At 34.6% G+C, this 18,332-nt stretch overlaps 2 protein-coding genes across 3 annotated transcripts; one reads left to right on the top strand and one right to left on the bottom strand.

Annotated features, from left to right (window-relative positions):
- Nucleotides 1-7,736: 7,736 nt before the first annotated feature.
- Nucleotides 7,737-8,297, bottom strand: LOC111878230 (uncharacterized). The gene has a single exon (XM_023874736.1). The coding sequence runs from the start codon at nucleotides 8,295-8,297 to the stop codon at nucleotides 7,737-7,739; it is 561 nt and encodes a 186-aa protein (XP_023730504.1).
- A 4,591-nt stretch (nucleotides 8,298-12,888) lies between these two features.
- On the top strand, nucleotides 12,889-16,540 carry LOC111877887 (zinc finger protein ZOP1). 2 transcript variants are annotated; one of them, XM_023874392.3, is made up of 9 exons: nucleotides 12,889-13,185; nucleotides 13,733-13,927; nucleotides 14,051-14,171; nucleotides 14,744-14,839; nucleotides 14,910-15,121; nucleotides 15,232-15,325; nucleotides 15,543-15,590; nucleotides 15,798-15,893; nucleotides 15,980-16,540. In XM_023874392.3, the coding sequence occupies exons 1-9, from the start codon at nucleotides 13,177-13,179 to the stop codon at nucleotides 16,243-16,245; spliced, it is 1,137 nt and encodes a 378-aa protein (XP_023730160.1). In that variant the 5' UTR covers nucleotides 12,889-13,176; the 3' UTR covers nucleotides 16,246-16,540. The 2 variants fall into 2 exon arrangements, with proteins under 2 accessions (XP_023730160.1, XP_023730165.1); XM_023874397.3 differs by lacking the exon at nucleotides 15,543-15,590.
- Nucleotides 16,541-18,332: the final 1,792 nt, after the last annotated feature.

Raw genomic sequence — 18,332 nt, 5'->3', positions numbered from 1 at the left:
CCTCGCTATAGTTTAGCGAAAAGAGAGAGAAAGACTTGCAATAATTTTAAATCTGTGATTGGTTACATTTTTTATTTTTATTTTTTCAAAATAAAAATAACACTAACATTAGATGCTACAACTCCTATCATTTTGTCACCACTCTTTTCATCCTATATGACTAAAAAAAGTTTTATGTGTCAAGGTGCTAAAAGTGTTATCAATTTCTTTAGGTTTTAGCCTTATTTTGTGATTCTTTCCACTATAAAGTTCGAATGCCCCTCTAATTTTGTCAACCTCTCAAACTCTTAGGTTTTTTTTAAACGACAAACTAACTAATCTACTCCTAAATAATCACTTATGTTTTCCATGGCCTCTCATATGAGAGGTCACTTACTCACTCCTTACCGCTAGACTATTGACCATTTGGTCTCAAACTCTTAGGTGCTGGTTGAGATTGTATTTCAAAATAATTTATTGATTTATATTGACATTTTTAAAAAACCAATAAATAAAATCTTTTTTTTTTTTGACAAACTCAAATTCTTTTAAAATAGTTTTGTGAGTTTTAAAAATAAGAGTTTAAAAAACATGTAAAATTGGTTTTTTAAAACTCTTTTTAGCTTTTTAACCATAATAATTTCAAACAAAAATTTTAAATTAAATATTTTTTAATTTATTGATTTATTGGTTTTTGTCACCATAAAAACTAATCTAAACAATTTTTAAAAAAACCCATTTTGCTACGGACCCACCACCATAAGAACACTTTTGGAGTTCAAAACACTCATTTTGCCATAGGTTGGTGTACCCCGAGAGAGTAAATTGGGCCATCCATTATACATTTAACAAGTCACGAACCACAATCACCATCACCATCACAAACAACAAATGAGTGTTGGTGTGCATAAGACGACCACAAACGAAAATCAGAGAGGAAAGAAGAGAGACACTTGAGAGAGAAGAAGGGTATTGGTCGTGGTCATTCGTCCTCCCCACCACAAATCACCACGACTACGAAAGTCCGGGCTGGTCACGGACAACGCTCGTGGCCACGTAGACCACGAACCCCTTCGTCCTTGGTATACAAGAGGGCCTTAGATGGGATCAAATCAATATATATATATATATATATATATATATATATATATATATATATATATATATATATATATATATATATATATATATATATATATATATATATACTAGCCGTCTACCCGCGCAAAGCGGCGGGCGGCGAATAATTTGATCTCTTTAGAGTTAAAACCATTTTGCGTTCACTTCGAGAAATGAATATTAAATGACATTTTTTTTTTCAAGAGCATTATCATACCATATTAATGGGGTGTTTGGCTAAGCTTTTTTAAAACAACTTATTAGGTTCCAGATCACTATAAGTTAAAAAAATGTTTGGATTAAAATAACTTATTCTGGTGGGGAACCTCTAATACGTCATTTTTTCATAAGTTACCCTACACTTACTTATTAACTTATAAGCTAATAAACTAATAAGCAATAAGCTTTTTTGCTAAACACCCCCTAAATGGTTATTACTTCCATTTATACATACCCAAACCACTTGTACTGTTTATTGTCCTCTTTTTTTTCGTTTTCCTTAATTCCTTTATTAATTTAATGTCCTACTAAGTAAAATACTAAAATATATAAATAATAGTTTATAAAAATAAACCTTTAGAATATCAGGTGTTGTGATTCAAAAGTCGATAAATAGGCCTTTGAGAAGGCCAAAATACTCAGGTGTCAACTTGTTCATTGTGATTTTAAACCAAGTTTGGTCATAAATTAAATCATTTTCAACGATGGTATGTAATTCAAGGATTCATATTGATTTAGGTTCTCGAAACCTTAAAATATTGAACACAATCTATATAGAACCTTATAATAAGGACAATAATCACCGTAATCAGGAAATCCATGTGATGAAACTTGATATTATAAGGACCAATGATGAAAAAGGTTTCATTTTTAGACTAAACAAGATGAAAAATATACAAACTACCTTAATAATATCAAATCTTGTGTTTAACCGTTCTTTATTACAAAAGTAAGATGCCAAAATATACAAACTAATAATAATACAATGCTCTAACTGACCCTCTTGGTTGAGTTCTTTGAACCTGCAAAGCCAACACATTAAAGAAACATAGTAAAAACCTTTTTAGGAACAAACCTGATATAATAAAGCCTTCACCCAATATATTTATAAGATAAAAATACAAAAAGTTAAAAATGATAAAATCAATTACAAGTAAGGATTAAAATAAAAATTTGTTAAGAAAGAGCCATCTGCAGGAGGGATATTTGAATCAACATGTATTTTCTGATGGTTTCAAATTTTGAATTATCCGAAATTTAAGGAATGAGATAGAATTTGTTGAGAAATATAAGGATTCAAAACACAGGTTAAAATTTAATATTATTTTATTGATGACTACTTGTACTATTAGCTTAATGATTTGAACGTCTTAAAAAAATAATATTATTATATTCAATCTATTTTTAGAAATAGTGAGATTTCTTTTATAAGATAGTAAATATATATATATATATATATATATATATATATATATATATATATATATATATATATATATATATATTACAAATTGGAGATTTTTTAGACTACATGGACCAAATTTATAGTTTTTTCTTTTATCTGTATTTGTATGTATTTAAGTAAATTATAATGTTGGTTCTCGTGCTTTCCTCAAAACATATGGTTGAAGGCGTGCGTCTTTTTATCTAAACACCCGAGTTCGATTCCGATCTATTTGTGTTCCTTTTAAGCAAATTTTCTTTTTCAAAAACAAATATTTTTCATAATTTAATTGCCCATCTCATCCTTTATAGTCTCCTTTCAAGACAAATACTTTTATATATCTTTTATTCTATAGGAAAAACCTTAGAAAAACCCAATACATTTTCATCTGATCCTTAAAAAGACCACTATATTTTTTTTTTGTATATTTAAACCCTTATATTTTTTAAAATGTCTAATTTAAAGCTTTGAGTTCAATAAACGCTAGATAGCAAAAAATGCTAGGTAATCCATTCTCAACGGTTTGATGGTTACAATTAATTATATTAGAAATTTTCAAAAAATTTAAGGGTTTTGATGTATTAAAAAAATAATATAGTGGTTTTTTTTAATGTTTAGATGAAAACATATTCGGTTTTTCTAAGATCAAAAAGACTTAAATGAGACTTTGAGAAAATATAAGGGTTTTTATGTGCTAAAAAATAATATAATGGTTTTTTTAAGAATCACTTGAAAATATGTTGGGTTTTAAGAATCCCTATTTTATATTATAAAGCAGATAATTCAAATTAATGTAGGTAGAGATAAATTGTTATTTCAAATCATATTGTTCCCTAAATTAATGACAATTACTACAATAGTTATAAATTTTACAATAGTTATAAATTTTCAACAGCTTTTTTGTATTCCTACTTATACATATTTTATTACTATAAAAATGGTTAATCATTTTAGTAGATATATTCACACACAAATCACATATAAAATTTAAAAAGAACATGAAGCAAGAAACAACTGATCGACAACCTTTTGAAGTGTTGATTAATTAAAATGATTGAAGGATGGTAAGATTATGTTGGTTTTATTAATGAATCATGTATGATCTTTTCATTAATGGTTTGTAGAACCTGAAATAAAATAATAATAAATGTTACTTTTAGGAGATTGATTTATTAAAAAGATTTTTCTATGATTATATGTAGTTCCTAAAGAATTTAGAGAAAGCTAAATTCGCTTATAGCTTTTGTTTTCATTATTGACTCAATCAAAAAGTTACAGGGGGATGAAAAACGAATAAATAATGCTAAGTAAATCAAATCTAACTAACTAAACAAAAGATACGGGAATAGTTATTTGAATGAATATAATGAGATAAGGGCTTCTTAGGATAAGGATTAGATCAATCCCTTTACTCCCCCTCAAGTTGACACATGGAGATTACGAATGTTCAACTTCACCAATAGTGTTTGTAACCTGTCTGAACTAAGAGGTTTAGTAAGTAAATCGGCTAGCTGAGGTTGTGAAGAAACACGAACCGGAGTAATTTCTTTGGATTCAACTCTTTCCCTGACAAAGAAACAATCCATCTCAACGTGCTTGGTACGCTCGTGAAAAACTGGATTATGTGCAATATGTCGTGCAGATTCGTTATCACACATGAGAGGAGTTGGCGTGGCAATTGGAACTCCTAGTTCAGAGAGCAACCATCGAACCCACAAAACTTCACTAACAGTGGTCGCCATGGCTCTGTACTCAGCCTCAGCTGAAGAACGAGACACAACTGATTGCTTCCTCGATTTCCAGGAGACAGGTGCACCACCCAAAGGTAACAAGTATCCAGTTCTTGAACGTCGGGAAATGGGACACCCTAGCCAATCGAAGTCACTATAGGCCAAAAGTTTAGGTGTACCGTCTTTTGGTAGTAATATCCCCTGCCCCAAAGTGCCCTTCAAATATCGCAAAACTCTCTGTGCTGCATTCCAATGACTCTGACGAGGATCTGATATAAACTGACTCAAGACATTTACTGAATAAGTAATGTCCGGCCGAGTAGCTTGCAAATATAACAATCTCCCAATCAAACGCTTGTACAAACTGGCATCCACCTTTTCTTCCTTGTCGCCTTTGTCAAGCTTTAAATTTTGTTCCATGGGAAATTTACTAGGCCGACACCCAAGCATACCTGCATCGTCAAGTATGTCAAGGGTATATTTGCGTTGACTGCGGACCAGACCCTCTTTTATGCGTGATACTTCAATGCCCAAAAAATAAGTTAAACTGCCAAGATCTTTAATACTAAACCGATCATTGAGACTGGACTTTGTATGTTCAATTTTCTCGAGGTCATTGCCAACGATGATCACATCATCAACATAGATCAAAGCTGCAACAAAAACTTCTTTGTTTCTATGAATGAACAAAGAATGATCTGCATGTGTTTGTTGGAAGTCAAGTTCAAGTAGGGCAGAAGTGAATTTGTGATACCAATTCTGGCTTGCCTGTTTCAGGCCATACAAGGACTTCTTTAGCTTGCAAACCCTTGTATCGCCGTCTTTTCCAAAGCCTTGAGGGATTTTCATATAAACTTCTTCCTCTAAATCTCCATGCAGAAAGGCGTTGTTCACATCTAACTGGTGTATGATCCAGTTATTTTTGACTGCTATGGTGAGTAAAATTCTCACAGTGACCAGTTTGGCAACTGGTGCAAAAGTGTCATGATAATCTACACCCTCCATTTGAGTATACCACTTCGCAACAAGTCGTGCTTTGTATCGTTCCACTTCGCCATTCAGTTTAAACTTGATCTTAAAAATCCATTTGGATTCGATAGCACGCTTGCCAGGAGGAAGATCAACTAGGGCCCAAGTATCGTTTGCTTCCAAGGCACTAATCTCCTTTTTCATTGCAAGACGCCACCTTTCATCTTTTGCTGCATGCTTAAAAGATTTTGGCTCATAGTGGGTGGCTATGGCCGTTAAAAGAGCTTTGTGAGCTTTTGAGAAATTCTTATAAGAAAGGAAGGCGGAGAGGGGATGTACCGTAGAAGCGACATGATCGGAAGCGGATGGAGGATGAGTGATGGACGGGGGTAAGTTGACTTCATAATCATTGAACCGTAAAGGTTGAATTCGCACACGAGAAGCTTTAGGAACTTGGTCCATGTTCGTGTCTTCATGCACGGAAGAAGAATGTGGCGAGGGTGGTTCCGTGTGTACGTGAGTCGTATGCTCACTTTCGGAGTCAGACTCGTGGGGTGTGCTAAGGTCAAATGTAGCCTCATTTTCGTGCCCCGTAGGTGGTGCAGATTCATGATTGTGAACCGTATTAGAGGTCTCCAATTAATTTTCAAGCACAAATGTATCATCTTCCGTTACATTTTTGGTAACCAAATCAGAAGCCATAGGAAATTTGTCTTCTAGGAAACGAACATCTCTAGAAACGACTATTTTTCTTTTCTCCATGTCATACACGCGGTATCCTTTTGTTCCTGGAGGGTACCCTACAAATAATCCCGGTTTACCTCGAGCCTCAAGTTTGTCACCTCCTGTCTCTGTGTTTCGATAATAAACTAAACATCCAAATACTCTCATATGATCATACGTGGGTTTTTGATTGAAAAGTACCTCGTATGGTGTGACTCCTTTAAGAACCTTGGTTGGCATTCAATTTATGAGGTAGGTGGTTGTTAAGATGCATTCACCCCAAAACACCTTCGGTAAGTTGGCTTGAAAACGTAGTGCACGAGCTGTCTCAAGTAGGTGCCTGTGTTTGCGTTCCACCACCCCATTTTGCTGTGGGGGTGTGGAGACACGTAGTTTCTAAGACTATCCCTTCTTGAGTACAGAAGTCACGAATCCTGTTGGAAACGAACTCTCCACCATTGTCACATCTTATCAGTTTAATTTGTTTGCCAAATTGTGTTTGAACCATTTTATGAAAATCAATGAGACAGGTACTTACCTCATGTTTGTGTTTTATTAAAAAAGTCCAAACGGCTCTACTAAAATCATCAACAATAGTCAAAAAATATGATGCTTTACCAATGGAAGGTGTTCTATATTTGCTCCACACATCACAATGCACTAGATCGAAACAAGAAAAGGTTTTTATTTCACTAACTGGGAAAGGAAGTCTAGTATGTTTTGCTTTTAAAACAAGCATCACATTTATTGAACTGTTTTTCTGTTGTAACATTGATAAAATCTAATTTTGAAATTTTCTTGATGGACGGGTGGCCGAGTCTCTTGTGCCAAACTTCAAACTTTGACATAAGTGCCTCACTGGTCTTCATCTTTGATACCCCCATCCGATACAACCCTCCACTCCGATTACCCGCTCCAATCAAGTGCTTCGTCCCCAACTCCTGCATGACAAAAAATCCAGGAAAAAAGGTTACTGCACAATTTAAATCATCCGTGAGTTTTGCAACGGAGAGAAGGTTGTAATTAAAATTCGGTACAAACAAAACTCCTTTAATTTTGATTCCCCCAGTTAAGGTATGTTCACCCTCCCCCATAACCGGCACTTTGTCTCCATTAGGGATGACGACAGGTGAATCTTTGGAGTTTTGTGTTTTGTTGAATAAGAAATCAAGTCGGTGTGTCATGTGTTCGGTGGCACCCGAGTCAACAATCCACCCATCGAAAGTATCGTTTCTACCTGCCATGTTTGTCATAGGTTGTTTGTTGTTGTTTGTTGTGTCTAACCCTTCCTTGAAGTGCTCGACAAAAAGATGGTACTGTTCATCAGTGAGTCCAGGAATCAGACTTGGTCCAATCTTGACACAAGCAGCTTTGGACTTCTCTTTATTTCCATGCCACCATTCCGGGTACCCGATTATCTTGAAACATCCTTCCTTGTTGTGCCCTTCACGCTGACAGAAAGAGCATTTTACCTTTTTATCGTTATCCGACTTGACAAATTTTTGCGTCGGTTTGCCTGTTGTTTGTGTCGTCGTTTTGTTGGCAGGTTGTCGCTGGCCACGCTGTTGACTATAATTTGCTTGGAAGGCCGACGAGTCAGCACTTGCTCTTTTCGCTCCTCCGGATAGCGCCCTTTGTTGTTCATCTTCAGCCAACAAATGATAAACAGTACCAATCGGAGGGGTAGGCTTCATCGCAAGGATTTGAGTTCTGATGACATAGCATTCGTCATCCAGACCCATCAGGAACTCGTAAGTCCTCTCCTTTTCCCTTTAATCGCTCAGCTTTTTCTCGATCCCACAACCGCAACCTTCGCAGGTGCATCGTGGGGATGGTAGGACCATCTGCAGTTCATCCCAAATGGACCTAAGTTTGGTGTAGTAATTGGAGATCGAATTCCCATCTTGCCTCATCACGTTAAGCGATTGTTTCAGCTCATATGCCCGAGGCGCCCCTTCTTTCTCAAACCGTTCTTCAAGATCTAGCCAGATTTCTGATGAAGTATTTGCATACCTGACACTTGTTCTTATCTCTTTCTCCATGGTGGTGGTCAACCAGCCCTTGATCATTGCCTCAGCCCGTACCCATGCCTTATACATTGGCGACGACACCTCCGGTTTCGCAACAGAACCATCAACCAGTCCCATCTTGGTTTTTGCAAGCAGAAAATTCCTCATCTCCTGCTTCCATTCATTGTAGTTACTATCATTCAACACATCATTAACCTGCATCTGTTTTGGGTAGTCTGATGCGTGAATGTAGTAAGGCGAATAGACATCAATCGTCTCCCCACCTTCAGATTTCTTGCTGCCGTCTCCCTTCTCTCCGGTCATGGTGGATACTCACCCAATCGGATCTATGTCTCTGATACCATAAAGAATTTAGAGAAAGCTAAATTCGCTTATAGCTTTTGTTTTCATTATTGACTCAATCAAAAAGTTACAGGGGGATGAAAAACGAATAAATAGTGCTAAGTAAATCAAATCTAACTAACTAAACAAAAGATATGGGAATAGCTATTTGAATGAATATAATGAGATAAGGGCTTCTTCGGATAAGGATTAGATCAATCCCTTTAGTTCCTATAGTAAATAAACATATGAAAAAGTTTGATGTGATGTATAGTAAATTTGATTTAATTTATTTTTATAGTTTATTTATAAACAATAAAAGAACATTATTTATGATATTTAGCACAAATAGTCTAAATCTTTTGTAAATAAACAAAATTGTATTGGGAGTAAACTTTAATTACAAAATTATTTTTTATTGTTTTGTAAATTAGCATTATATATTTAAAATAAGACAAAACTTCATGAATGGTACATGTGATTTCGTAGAATATCGACTTTAGTTTTTAAATTTTCATGTTTCATGAAAGGCCTTTATGGTTTCAAGTCCTATCATGGTTCGTCCTTGTCCATATAAAAAGACTTTTATACATTTTTAATTTTTTTATCCTTTTTTTTAGTTAATTAAAAATTATATAAATCTCAAATTATTATTATGTAACGTCTGGTTCGTGGTATGTATTTAAACTTATACTTTATTCAATTTTATAGAGTAACTCAACGAGTTGGTGGCCCCGAACTCATCGTGTTGAAATGGTGTGGACCGCGTATCTTAAGTGACAAACTCGACGAGTTGGCTGGAAGAAATGAAACTCTAATTCTGGGGTTTTGCACCATATTTAAACAACTTAAACCCCACAAGTTGGCCTAATTTCCAGCCTCCATTGTCCTAAACCCTAACCTCGAAACCCTAAGGCATTTTAAGTGTTTGTGAGCTATTTTAAGTGTTTTTTGTGTGTATTTGAAGCAATTGGAAGAAAAGGAAGCTTGGTGATACAAGAAGGAGCTGCTAGATCTCGAATCCTTGCTTTATTTTCGACACATTTATGGTAAAAAGTCTCGACCTTGCTTAGTTTATGCTTAGATCTCCTTCTTTGGATTATTTTGTATGTTTAACCGAGATTGAGTGTTTGATGGGAGTTGGTTGTCCCATTGAGATAACCCTTTCAAATCTATGGTCCTCATGGGATGTTATGGCATAAATGTGCCAGCTTTTTATGGTTCTAAGAGCTCTATGCATCCTTTAAGCCTTTTCGTTGGCCTTTTAAGCTTCTTTTGGCCATGCATGTGAGTAAAGTTGAAGACTTTGCGTGACCTTTTAGTCTTTAAGGTCCAGATCTGTGTTTATGAGCTTTATCTTGAAGATATGGTGGTTTTTGGATTAAGACATAAGCCTTTTAGGATTAAGGTTTGAGCTTAATGTCTTTGGGGTGGTTCTTAATGGGTAAAGTTGGAAACTTTACCCTTATAGACGTAAGATCAGTCTAGATCTAGAATATAGGGCTTCGGTTTGAAGAGTAGTGGCTTAATGCATTAAGTGGGTTGGCTGATCGAAGAACTCGACGATTTCTTAAGGGAACTCAGAGAGTTGGGTGAGGTTTGTCCTAATTCTGTTGAAAAACGAGGAACTCGACGAGTTAAAGGGAAACTCGGCGAGTTGGATTGAAATATCGTGATTCTGTGCTCAATGGAAACACGACAAGTTGTAGGATAACTCGACGAGTTGAGTCAACTCAGAGCGTTGACTTTGACTTTGACTTTGAAAGTTGGACCTTTAAGGGGTTTTGAAATATTGATCGGTATCTAAGGAATTGTTTCTGTTTAGGGGTTGTGTAGAGTTGTTTTCGGGGCCGGGGATTTATCCAGTTATATTTCAACATTCGAGGTGAGTTTCTTTATCGGGTTTAGTGGGTCGAAGGCACCAAGGCAGCCTATGTTTACGTTATGTTGTTAGTATGCTATTTGTCTTCGTGACTCTTGCATGTGCTGTGTTTATATGTTTTTCCGGGTCAATGCCTGATGTCGGGCGGGGCCCGATGGATATCTATATGCTATGTATCTTTGTGATTATTGCATGTGTATGTATTTATTTGTTATATGTTATTGTATGTTGGATGGGGCCTGTTTTACCGAGCTCAACTCGATGCCGGACGGGGTCCGAAGGCGGGCGGGGCCTGATGCCGGACGGAGTCCGAAGCCAGGCGGGGCCCACTAGTTGTTATTGTATGATTGATATGTGGTATTTTGGGGGAACTCACTAAACTTTGTGCTAACAGTTTTCAGTTTACGTTTCAGCTACCTCTGGTTCTAAGGGGAAGAGCTCAGGATGACTGCATCGCACTCACCATTGGGATTTTGTTATGATGTTGTACTCTGATTTATGACAATTGATACGTTGGTTTGTTTCAAATGTTTAGATGATATGGAAAATTAGTATTTTATCTAATATTAAATAGAAAATTTTTGGGACCATATTTTTAGATGTTACATATTAAATCATAAAAAGTTTACCACCACCATTACCACCCCGTTCCACCACTGCCCATCGCCACCATCCAACACCATTATAAAAACATGAATGATCAGGATACAATTAACAAGTCAAATTACAAATCATTAGCTAAAATCAACACTCAACAGTCCAACAATTATGAGCCAGCATGATAATTGAAAAACCAAACCATAACCAAATTAACTGATATTGTCGAACCATTAAAATCGAACCAAAAACGAAATTATGTTTTTGGATTTTCATTACCTGAATCTAGTAGTTTGGTTTCAGTTTGCCTTATGAAACCGAACCATAAAAAACCGAACTGATAAACATATAATTTTGAAAAATATTATATATATATATATATATATATATATATATATATATATATATATATATATCTTTATACCTTAATAAACATTTAGCCTTAAATGCTGAATTTTAAGAGATATAAGCCTTAAAGCATCATATACAACCATTTTATGCATTGAAAAAGTAAGAATCTTATTTGGTCAAAGTAAACCTTAAATCTCGATGCTCTTGGCCAGGTCCATTCCCTATCCGGTTCAACAATCTCCCATCTACGTCGCCCTTTCTTCCGCCCTAAAATGGTATAGCTCTGTTAATCTTCTTCGACATTTATATAACCCTCCCCCACAATGAGAAACCATAACGAGCATAATCTCGAAACACCTTCATCGAAGACTATCGCAACCATCATCCGCTCCACTATTGACCATCATAATCACGATCTAGTGGCAAAGAATCACCATCGACCACCATTACCAACTAACCACCATCTTGGAACCCCTACTGCCTCCAACCACCATGACAAAAAAGCCTTACCACCATTGTTGCTCTTTGTCTTTGCACACTCCACCAAACAACCGACTATGTTCCTCAGAAGCTTCAAATCTCTTCACATTTGGTACGGTTATGTTTTATATCAACATTCCTTTTCTGTTTTTTGGTGTTGTAATGATATTTTACTTCTGATTTATATTTCCTCTCTATCGACCCTTATCAAAGCTAGGCCCTTGAAGTAACATCTAGAAAGCTACATGACATAGACATACCCTTTGATTTGCTCTTTTTTATCCTCGACTTTGATGATCTAGAATTATTGTATTGGCATGTCGCTTAAAGGAGTCGGTGTGAATGAAATATGGCATAGGGAAACAAGCCGACATGGAAAAAAGAAGTATTGCTTGCGTTGTATTGTCAAGAGAACCAGGCTACCAATTATGTTGATTCTTTAATTTTGTTTCAGACAAGCATCCAACTTCTATGATTTTGAATTTAAGGTAGGTTGTTTTTCATTACTTTACTTCCTTTATTTGAGATTACGAATCATTTTGTTGTTTTCATGCATTGGATTATAATATGAAACCGATGAACTTTGACTGACCCTAGAACACAATGTCTAGGCTGGTTGATGAAGAGCCTATAATAGTAGTGTCCGACAACAAAATATTGGAGTGACAAAAGCTCCAAAACCAAACAAACTTGAGGGCCTTGAGCATATCAAATCATTAAGCATCTTTTTATTGCTTTGATTACAGGATCTGATGTGCACACCTTGACTTCTAAAGAAACTAACATCCCCACCACCTCTTTTTTTCCACCCTTAAAGTTCGATTTTCCCGTTTCGTAATTGTTTTAGATTTTTTACTAATTTTGCTCTAACGATTTGAGTTTTAACAAGATTTATTCATAATAGGTGTTTTAAAGCTCTCACAACTTCAAAGTTCTAACCGATTCATTTCTTACTGATTTTGTTTATTTTTTGATGCTTTAGTTTTTGATCATTTGATTGTGGATATCGATTGCAACACACCTATAAATCTAAAAGCTTGCATTGCATCATCCACCTGAAGGTTATTCCTTGGCTCTATCAAAATATAGAGTTTAAGGATTTTCAATTTTATCTAAAAGCTACCGTTAATAGCTAGTTTTGTCGAAGATGCCCTTAATATACATAAGAGTCCGTGAATATACGCCGGGTTGTTGGTTTAAAATGCGAAAAATTATATATAAAAGCTTCAAAATTAGTTATTTTAACGAATTGGTTAAAAGATATTGAGATGACATCGCACCAAGTCTTTCAATTGGAGAAAGACCATGACTGACGTGGCTTGCAAATTTTCATTACGTGGCCTTTCAAACACCTCCATGTGGAGGCTCAAATGAAACTCGATGGGGAGGCTCAAGTCTAGGGTTCACTTTGATCATAATTAAAGCCCTAAATTACCAACTGATCAAAAATTCCGAAATCTACTCAAATTGCGGAGAAAATCGCGGGCTTTTAAATTCAGAATTCGGATTCTGCTATACCACCATCTCAAATAGTTGATTCGTCTTGCAACCATGACTGAGGTACCATCTTATTTCTGTTATGAACGTAGTATAATCGTGTCTGATTAGCACATAGCTTAATTTACCTAATCATTATCCTTTTCGTTAAAATTCATCGTGGCAGTTACATTCTCATCGCCGTTGCTAATGAATAATGATAAAACAAAGAACCAAGCAAACGAAGAAAAGAAAACAATTCATGTTAAATAACTAGTGGCATTTGCTCATGGAATCCTGTTTGCAAGTTGGAATGGACTAAATTGCAATGAATGTTCCAAACCACAACTCGATGGGAGAGAAGGCTGTATCTATATTGAATAAGATATATTGAATTAAATCATTAAACTAACCTGGAAAGGAATGACTTCTTAATTGGAGTTGCTGGTTTACATTTGTTAATTTATACTCCTTTGATCCTTTTATACATTTGATTTATGTATAAGTTCCAATAGTGTATACTTGCTCTATGATTCTATCTTACACATTATGTTGTGGTTTAAACTTTGAACATATAAAGTTTATATCTTTTACTATCTCTCTGACATCTCATTTCTTTATATTCCGGTAGTGGGTTGGCCAGAGAAAAAAAAGGTGTGATGTGTGCAACATCTTCATATCCAATAATTCTCCCATCATCAAGATACATGAGCAAAGCCTACGTCACAGAGAAAATGTTAAGAAGCTGTCTAACATGACAGAAACGAAAGATGCTAAAGATAAAGAAAAAAAGAAAACTACCCGTGTTCTCAAACAAATTGAAGAGGTGAATATTTTATTTTAAAGAGGAGAGTAATTATTCTCAATATCAACTCTTGTCTCCCTGGACTCCCTTATATTGTTTTTCCGGATTATTCTTAACACAAGCTCCTTTCCAAATTGGTGGCAGAAAGCAAGTCATAGTTATCAAAATGACATATCAACCTTAAAGGCCAGAGATTCTGATGCAACTTCATTAGGTGCTCAAACAAGTAGTGAAGAGATAGGTGATCAATTTACAATGTATGGAGGTTAGTACTTGTGTCTCCTAGTTTTTTTGGGTACCTTCATCTATCTTTAGTATCTTGTAATTCGTATACAAACTAGAATATATATATATATATATATATATATATATATATATATATATATATATATATATATATATATATATATATATATATATATATATATATATATATATATATATATATGCCAAGAAAGCTTAAAGAAGCCAAAGCTCAACTCGTTCATGGCAACCAACGATACTTTTGCCACTTTTGGTGAGGCTCCTAATGATAATGAGTCCCTTCTTATACTTTCTTTCTGTACTTATAACTTCAACCAATATGGGACACTTCTAGTTCTATGTGGCATGTTATGTATTACATGGCATATGTTCAATCTATATAATTGCACTTGTGATTCTTTTATTAAAAAGAAGTTAGATATTAAAATTACTTTTACGCATGCAATCTATGGACTTTTTGATATAATACATCACAGTAGTTTTTTGGAAAGAGAAAACAAGATAACAAGTGACGATCCTTTATTCTGTATTGTTTTCTCATAAAAATTATATATATCTTTTTATCGATGACAGAATGGGAGTATGACACCTCAGCAGGTTATTTCTACAACCAAACTAATGGTTGTTATTATGATCCAAAGTCGGGCTTCTTCTACACGAATGCTTTAGGTACTAACTACAAAACCCTAAATCCCCCTTTTCTTCAACTTCCTTCATTCTGATTGATCGAGTGCAACAGGTAAGTGGGCAACACTGAAAGAGGTTCTTGCTGCTGCAACAAAACTTTCTTCACAAAACAAACCCAATCTTGCCACATCCAAATCTCCTTTCCAAAATGGTCAACACCACAAAGATAATGTCACCAAGTCAAAGAAGCCATCTAACATGGTAGAAAAGAAAGTTCCTAAAAAGAAAACATCCCGTGTTCTCACACTCGCACAAATCGAAGAGGTGAATGTTTTATTAGTAATTATTCTCGATAATATCAAATCTTATCTCCCTTCTTATATTATTTTTTCTGGATTATTCTTAAAACAAGCTCCTTTCCATATTGGTGGCAGAAAGAGAGTAATGCAACTTCATTAGCTGCTCAAACAAGCAATGAAGGGATAGGTGATGGTGATTGTGGTCATCATCTCTCTACAATGTTTGGAGGTTAGTAGTCTACTTATTTATGTACTTACAACTTTTCTTATTTTAAATAAAATTTTTAACATTTTTTCCATTACCAACATCCTTGTAATCAATCGCATGTTAGATATCTTGAAAACTACTTACTTATATATATATATATATATATATATATATATATATATATATATATATATATATATATATATATTCTAAACTTATGTTGTTGTATGTCTTGTAGAAAAAACGTGTTACCCGATAGACTTGATGCCAATGCTAGATGATGATGGTAATGCTTGGTTATTAAACATTTGCACACTTACACACGTATCAATTTTTTTTATGACTACAAACAACATAGGTATTAAATTATAACCAGAGATAACAAGATAATAACAACCAATGAGGATGAATCTTTATTTCTGCATTGTTTTTTATTTATTATGATTGTCTTTTCGTAAGAATGATACATACAGATTTTCATCATTGATGACAGATTGGGAGCGTGACACCTCATACGGTTATTACTACAACCAAACTAACGGTTGTTATTATGATCCAAACTCCGGCCTCTACTACCCCCATGATTTAGGTACTACTACCCCTCACAAACCCTAATTTTATAAATCTAAAATCCCTCTCCCCCTTTTATGATTTCTGATTGATTGAGTGCAACAGGTAAGTGGGTAACATTGAAAGAAGCCCTGGCTGCTACACCCAAACTGGCTTCCAAAAGTCAACCCCAAACCCAACCCTCATCATCTGTACATATAAAGAAGAGAAAACAACCAAATTCCAAGCCAAAACTGGTGTCTGAAGAGGAAGAGGCTGCAATTAAAGCACGTGAGGTAGAAAGGAAGAGAGTAGAGGAGAGAGAGGAATATGGTAAACTCCCAATTAGATTCACTTATGCAAGGAAGAAGAGGAAAGACTTGACTGACTGACCTCAATGTAATATATTTGGTTAACAAGGGTTATACTGTCTATTATGTATTTTTACAGTTAGGTTGGTATAAATAGTTAGTTGGCTTCTTTTGACAAAATCAGTTAGAGTTGAAATCTGGGAAGTACTGGCCCGGATTTTTGTGTGTAGTCATTCCATTTCCAGTTCAACTCTCCATTCGAGTCATTTCTATCTGTTCTTAATGCTACTGTATACAAAATATTCACTCTCTGTCTTTATAACTTATAAGCAATGATGTATTTTTTATTGTGTAATGTTACTTGAAAAACTAGATATTTTTGAAGTCTCACAACCATTTTTTTAAATTTAATTTAATTTGATTAATAATGAGACCATAAATAACAAATTACGTTTTCTAAGTTTAGCAAAAAAAGAGGGGGTGATGGTGACAATGGAGTCCAGTTACAGGTGGCAATGAGTCGACTTGGTTAAGTCAGATTCAATCCATTTATTAAATGGGTTTAAGATCACAACCAATCACAACTTGTTAGATAAATATGTCGTCGTAAGATTAATCTATTTATGTATTTTGGTATTTCCAACCCAACATACTAAATGAATGGGTTGATACATTTAAAATTAAAAATGCAAATAGATTAAAAGAAGATACACCTATTTAAAGAACATAATTTGGAACGGGTTGTTGGGTTAAAAACCCGCTAATTTGGGTTGAGTTGGGATTGAGTTTTCGGGGGCCGCGCTCGTGGTAGGGTCTAGGGGCAGCACCCATTGTGGGGTACAACGAGTAGAGCCCCTGACGGTGGTCAAGGGGCAACGCCCTGAAACCTAAATGTATTTCTACATCAGGAAAGACTCCATACATTCATTTTCCCGCCAAAACAAGTGGTGACATCATTTGGATGTAAGAATCGATTGTATCTTATACCTACCTTTCTAACTATCATTTTTTGTGCCAAAATGGATGTAACCACCATTTAACCACCTTTTTTCCTTGTATAAGAACATATAAATTGTTCTTGAAAAAGGTTGGATAATATATACTCGAAATTATCGTCAGATTCTATTTCTCAAAACACAAAATAGCAATGTACTTTCCGTGTTTCGAATTTGGAAGTGACCTCACTTCTAAATTGTCATTTTTGGATTATCCCAAATCAGATTTCATGATACATGAGTAAAAGGGTCGAAATCACATATTTCTAAAAGTGATTGCAATCACGATCCTAGACATTATCCAAGTACATATTGATATTCTTAGACCCAAAATCTAACATGATATTTCCATTTCCCTACAAATAATTTATTATTTTACATCAAGAGTAAATTGCATTTTTGGTCATCCTGGTTTGCAAAAAAACTATTGATGGTCCAAAACCATTTCAACTTGCACCGCTAGTCCAAAACATAATTTTTTTTTGTGGTTTTGGTCTTGTGAAACTTAAAAAATAAATATTGTTATACTATTTTAATTTGTTTTTATATTTTTTTAATATTTGTTTTAAGATTGTATTAAGTTGTAATTTTTGTAGTAAACTGTGAATGATTGAATTGATATGTCTGTTAAACTGTGATTTTTATATATTAAACTGTGAATAAATGGGTTCCTTTGTCTATTGCAGCTCTTCAATATTGCAAGGTTTGGGGGAGAAAGGTCGCCTTTGATGATGATACTAAGCATCCCATTTTGGAACTGCGTTGCGTCGCTAAACCCTTGATTGAAACCCCCAAAGTTGTAAGTGTGAATATGTTGTATTAAATTGTGAATGTACCATGAATAAGTTGTAGATGCATTGCATTAAGATGTGGATTTTGTATTAAACTGTGAATATATGTTAGTTTATTTTCTTTTTAGTTTTTTCTTTTTGTGTGTGTGTGTGTTTATGTGTTAATTGAAACGTAAAAATGATGTATTTGTCATCATTCACTAAAAAAGAAAATTTTAATAATTTATCATATCATATGCATCCATTTTTTTAAAATGAAAGACAGGGTCGGTCCAAACGTATATGAGACTCGGGTCGAAAAGAAAAAAAGGGTCCCTTAAAGACAAATATAATAAAGATTAAGAAATATATCATTTATTCTTCACTATAAACGCGTTCAATT

The sequence above is a fragment of the Lactuca sativa genome, chromosome 5 (genome assembly GCF_002870075.4).
Source record: "Lactuca sativa cultivar Salinas chromosome 5, Lsat_Salinas_v11, whole genome shotgun sequence".
NCBI classification, from domain to species: domain Eukaryota; kingdom Viridiplantae; phylum Streptophyta; class Magnoliopsida; order Asterales; family Asteraceae; genus Lactuca; species Lactuca sativa.
Note: the sequence above shows the minus strand (reverse complement) of the source record. Positions and strands in the feature narration are given on the sequence as shown.